The 4,875-nt window shown below is 39.4% G+C and overlaps 1 protein-coding gene across 1 annotated transcript; it reads right to left on the bottom strand.

Annotated features, from left to right (window-relative positions):
• Positions 1 to 1,502: 1,502 nt before the first annotated feature.
• On the bottom strand, positions 1,503 to 2,520 carry SARC_06022 (hypothetical protein; the record flags this gene model as incomplete). The annotated part of the gene is made up of 2 exons (XM_014300095.1): positions 1,503 to 1,744; positions 2,508 to 2,520. 2 exons carry the CDS (start codon positions 2,518 to 2,520, stop codon positions 1,503 to 1,505), a joined length of 255 nt encoding a protein of 84 aa, XP_014155570.1.
• Positions 2,521 to 4,875: the final 2,355 nt, after the last annotated feature.

The raw sequence follows: 4,875 nt of genomic DNA, 5'->3' as shown, positions 1-4,875 counted from the left end.
CCTGTATGAATGTATGAGTGTCTGTGTATATGTGTGTGCGTGTGTGTATTTATGTATCTATGTATGTAAATAGCTATGTATGTATCAATGTATGTGTGTGTGTAAGTGTGTGCATGCGTGTATTTATGAATCTATGTATGTAAATAGCTATATATTATAAAGGTATATGTGTGTGTAAGTGTGTAAGTGTGTGTACTTATGTATCTTTGTATGTACAGAGCTATGTGTGTATGAATGTGTGTGTGTATGTATGTATGTGCATGTATCTATGTAAGATTCGGTCTATTAGCGCGATATTAACGCCTTAGAGTAAATATACGTGTAGGTAAATTCTAAGTATTGTGAAAATATCAAAGATAATAAACGAAATGAGACGTTTAGTAAAGTTAGGTATGCCTCGTGAAAAAAGCAATACTCTGAGGGATTGTGAGGCTGAGACATTGCCTATATATAATCCTCTCAGTACTGTTTCCGCCGAAGGGATTTTATTTAGTGTTTCGTTGTCGCTCTATTCTGGGGCGAATCCGAGAGACTCATAAAATCCTATTTTTAGAAAAAATAAATATAAATAAAAATACTCTTGACGTCATTAGTTATTGTCTTCACCAATAGCTTGCCATTATCAAGAATTACCGATTTAGCCTTCATCAGACTGACACATCTGGTTGGCTTATCAGAAGATCAACTAGGTAAAGTTAATAGTCCCTAGAAACCTATATTCGGTTGAGCCATCTCTCTACCGAAGTATTCAGAGATAAATAAAGTTGGAAAGTAAATAAAGTATTATTAATAGAACTAGACCAAATCTTATGTTTGGTATTTTACTGGGCCTTTTAATGGCCTTGTCCAAATATCTGATATGTAAAATGAAAAAGGTATTAATTAATAAAACCATTAAAACCCATTTAGGAAACTTAAGTTCCTTATACTATTAAGAGTACATTAAGGAAACTTAAGTTCCTCGTACTATTAAGAGTACATTTAGGAAACTTAAGTTCTTCGTACTATTAAGAGTACGTTTATAACATAGAGTCTAATGTGGAGGTCCGGCTTATTACAGCTACAGAGAAAACACTAAATCGGTGGTATTGGTAGCGGTAGTCTCTTTTGTATCGTTGCTCACGTGTACGGTAGCCACGATCTGACTCAGGTCGGCTATACTTGTCATTATTCTTGGACACAAATCTGTAGTCTCTCATATCGTGACGAGGAACACAATCTGTCGATCGTAAGGTTTGTGACCGTCGTGGTCACGACCCTGATTACGTGATTTACCAGCAACGCACGATTTGATTAACGCTTGTAGCTTACGGCATTACCCGATGGGGGATGTCCACAATAGTTGCACATTGCACAATTTCCTGTCTATATAGTTGCATGTGCACCGTGCACAATGATTGATGGGTCACCTTCGTCTGGATCCAATGCGATGAGATAAGTCGTGAGCATCATACGGTATGGCCATCTAAACAGGTGTCATCAACGTAATCGTACCAGTCTCATTATCGTCGTTTACAGCCTGCCGTAGGCTGCCATTGGACTTCGAACCTCAGGCGTTTCTTGAATTTCACAAATGACGTGTTGAGACGACTGATAAGACTAGCGTAAAATTCATTTCGTTCTTGCGTGATGCGGTTTAGTTTCCCTTCTAATGTCTCGATATCATCTTTGGTCAGGGATTCAAACTTGCGTTGCAGTGCGGCAAAAGCTTTCTGCGGCTTATCAAGAATTAGCGGATCTCCGTCTGTAGTAGTGGAGACAAGGTGCGGTTGATAATCCGATGAGCCTTAGCGATTTCCTTGGGTGTCTATCGGTTGCCTCTAGACGGGATCGGATCGGGTTTTAGCACGGGTAGAATGATCTGAGTTTGTCTAGGAAGCCAATCGACCTTCGGTTCAAGAATAGTGATGGTCTTAATATTCTTAGAGTTCACGGTAGACATATTGATAGCGTGAGATTAGAATGACCTGATAAGCTGTTAGAGTGCAATTTAGTAGACTTAAAATAGAGTGTAAAAGTATGTATTATTTCTGACCTCACCTTTGGTTTCATATCTAAGGTGTTTGTGTTAATGTTCAGCCGCTTGGGCTGGCCAGGGTAAAATCTCATATGGTCAGTATGAATACCCTTCTGCATAACACTTTATCACTTCGATGGTATTTTATTTCGACTTCTCTGCAACTATATCTCATGCTGATCACATGCTATCTCTCCGTATAGGCTGTGACTCATATAGGAACGCAGATATTTTTTGGATGTCGCGGTTGACAGACTTAATAGTTAATACTCTCTCGGGAGTCGGTCGAGAAACTTAATCTGCTCTCGGGAGTCGGTTAAATAATAATTCTACTCTCGGGAGTAACTTAAGCAACTTAATTAGCTCTCGGGAGTGAGTTAGCTCTGATGACCTCTATAAATCACTGGGCTGGTAAGAGGTCGCGACGTGTCGCCAAAAAAAGGATGTAAAAGACGGTCGCGACATGTCGTTTACTACTATGTCGGCCTACCTCTAGACGACATGTCGTCTTGCAAGTCGTCTACAGGTGTCCATACCAGTCCACTATATACGAGGCACAGGTGCACCTGCCCAGGTCCACTAGGACATATAGGACTAGTCCTAATAATTGGGGTGTAATTTTTTTTCAACTTTTTTTTTCCTGGGTCCTTCGTGACAGTGTCAGTTTGAACGATTTTCACATTTGACAAATAACAACTGACACCGTTACCGTTGGGCGTTGGAGTCTCACTGTCTCAGTGTCTCACGCACTCGGCAATGTAGTTTCAGACTCACACAGACTCACAAGTCACAACTGTACAATATCAAGTTAACAACAAAATAGACATAGTATACGCGTAAATTCGCCGTAAGCCCGTAATTAATTATATATTATTTATACATACATATATTGTATATATAATTTAATCTATAATCAAAATATGTATGATATATATTCTACAATCGATTATATATTATACATACATATATTGTAAAAAAGGCGATACTACTGCCTTAGAATAAATAAACGCGTAGGTAAATTCTATATATCGTGTAAATATCGATATAAGTAAACGAAATGAGACGTTTAATAAAGTCAGGTATGCCTCGTGAAATCAGCAATACTCTGAGGGGTTGTGAGACTGAGACATTGCCTATATATAGTCCTCTCAGTACTGTTTCCGCCGAAGGGATTTTATTTAGTGTTTCGTTGTCGCTCTATTCTGGGGCGAATCCGAGAGTCCCTAGACCTATATTCGGTTGAGCCATCTCGCTACCGAAGTATTCAGATATAAATAAAATTGGAAAGTAAATAAAGCTCTATTAATAGAACTAGACCAACTCTTTTATGTTTGGTATTTTACTGAGGCCTTTTAATGGCCTCATCCAAACATCTGATATGTTAAATGGAAAAGGTTTTATTAATAAAACCAATAAAACCCATTTTAGGAAACTTAAGTTCCTCGTGCTATTAAGAGCACATTTAGGAAACTTAAGTTCCTCGTACTATTAAGAGTACGTTTTTAATTTGCGTACTGCTTGAGAGTACGTTTATACTTAGAGTCTAATGTGGGATTACACAGCCCCCACCCAGCTTTGAGACCCAAGAGAAGCAAGTTGCTCTCTCAAGCTGATTATGGGTCAAAAAGCGAGAAAGGAATAACGGGTCGAAACATTAAGTAGCATAGCATATAGTTAATTTTTCTCAGGCGGAGAAGTTAATTGTTCTCGGTTACCCTGTGAGTTTTGGGCTTAGGTCTAGTAAGTCCGTGGTGGTCGACTGAACGTTCCTTACGCTTCAGTGTCTTAAGCATATATGAAGGATAAGCATTAAGGCTCGGGATAATTGCTGTAGGCGGATATGTTTTAATTTCCGTTCCTTCAGACGATGGAAACATGCTATCTTTTTTAGCTTGTGACTTATGCAGGCGTTTACGCCATTTTCGATTAAAGGCTTTTAAATAGTCTTGGTTATCAAAAGCATCTAAAGTCAACTCAGCTATTGTACCGTCTATAAAGTGTGTACGATAGTATGTATAGCCTCCCTTATCCGTTCTCCATATATTGTCTTTAAATTCAGAACGATCAAGAAGGGCATTAGAGTCATGTCTTCTTGCGAGTACAATCTCTGTAGTCGGAATACGACTTGTGCCTATATTAAGCGCTCTAGAACTATCGGGGTTATTTACCTCGTACGTTCCACTTTTAGTGTCTGCTACAGAGATTATGTATTGACCTATCCATTTAGATGTTAATACAGTAGTATCGGAATTACGTTGACGGATGTTAATTCTGTCACCAACCTGATACTCTGCTATCTTCTTGGTAGTGTTCCAACGCTTTTGCCTTTTTAATAAGGCTATATTGTGTATTTCTCGTAAGCAAGGATATACAACGTTATAAATACGCTGGACCTTCTCTAACCATGGTAACTCATGGTGATCGGGTTCGTCCTTGTTAAAAGGGATTTGTAACTCACTATATCTGCCACGAAAATAGTGAGCGGGTGTAGTTCCTGTAACCGGATCAGCACACTCGTTCATATGTGTTTGTACCCACTTAAGGTGGTACGGCCAATCATCTGCATCATCCGTTAATGCAGTACGCAAGAAGAACTTATGTCTTCTATGGTGCGTTTCATTCGCGCATTGCGTTTGCGGCTTATATGGCACACCTCTCTTATGGCATATGCCGATTCCATAACGTCATCGCAGAATTCACTACCGTTATCAGTGCACATAATACCCGGCCACCCGTGGTCAGCAAAAACTTGGCAACATAATTCTGCCACGGTCTGCGTATTCTTATCCTTTAATGGATACAGCAAGTTAAACCGTGACGCCACATCAAAGAAGTGGCATACGTAACGGTCGCCTGTA

Source organism: Sphaeroforma arctica (genome assembly GCF_001186125.1).
Source record: "Sphaeroforma arctica JP610 unplaced genomic scaffold supercont1.413, whole genome shotgun sequence".
Lineage (NCBI taxonomy): Eukaryota > Ichthyosporea > Ichthyophonida > Sphaeroforma > Sphaeroforma arctica.
This window is presented reverse-complemented; position numbering and strand designations above follow the sequence as displayed.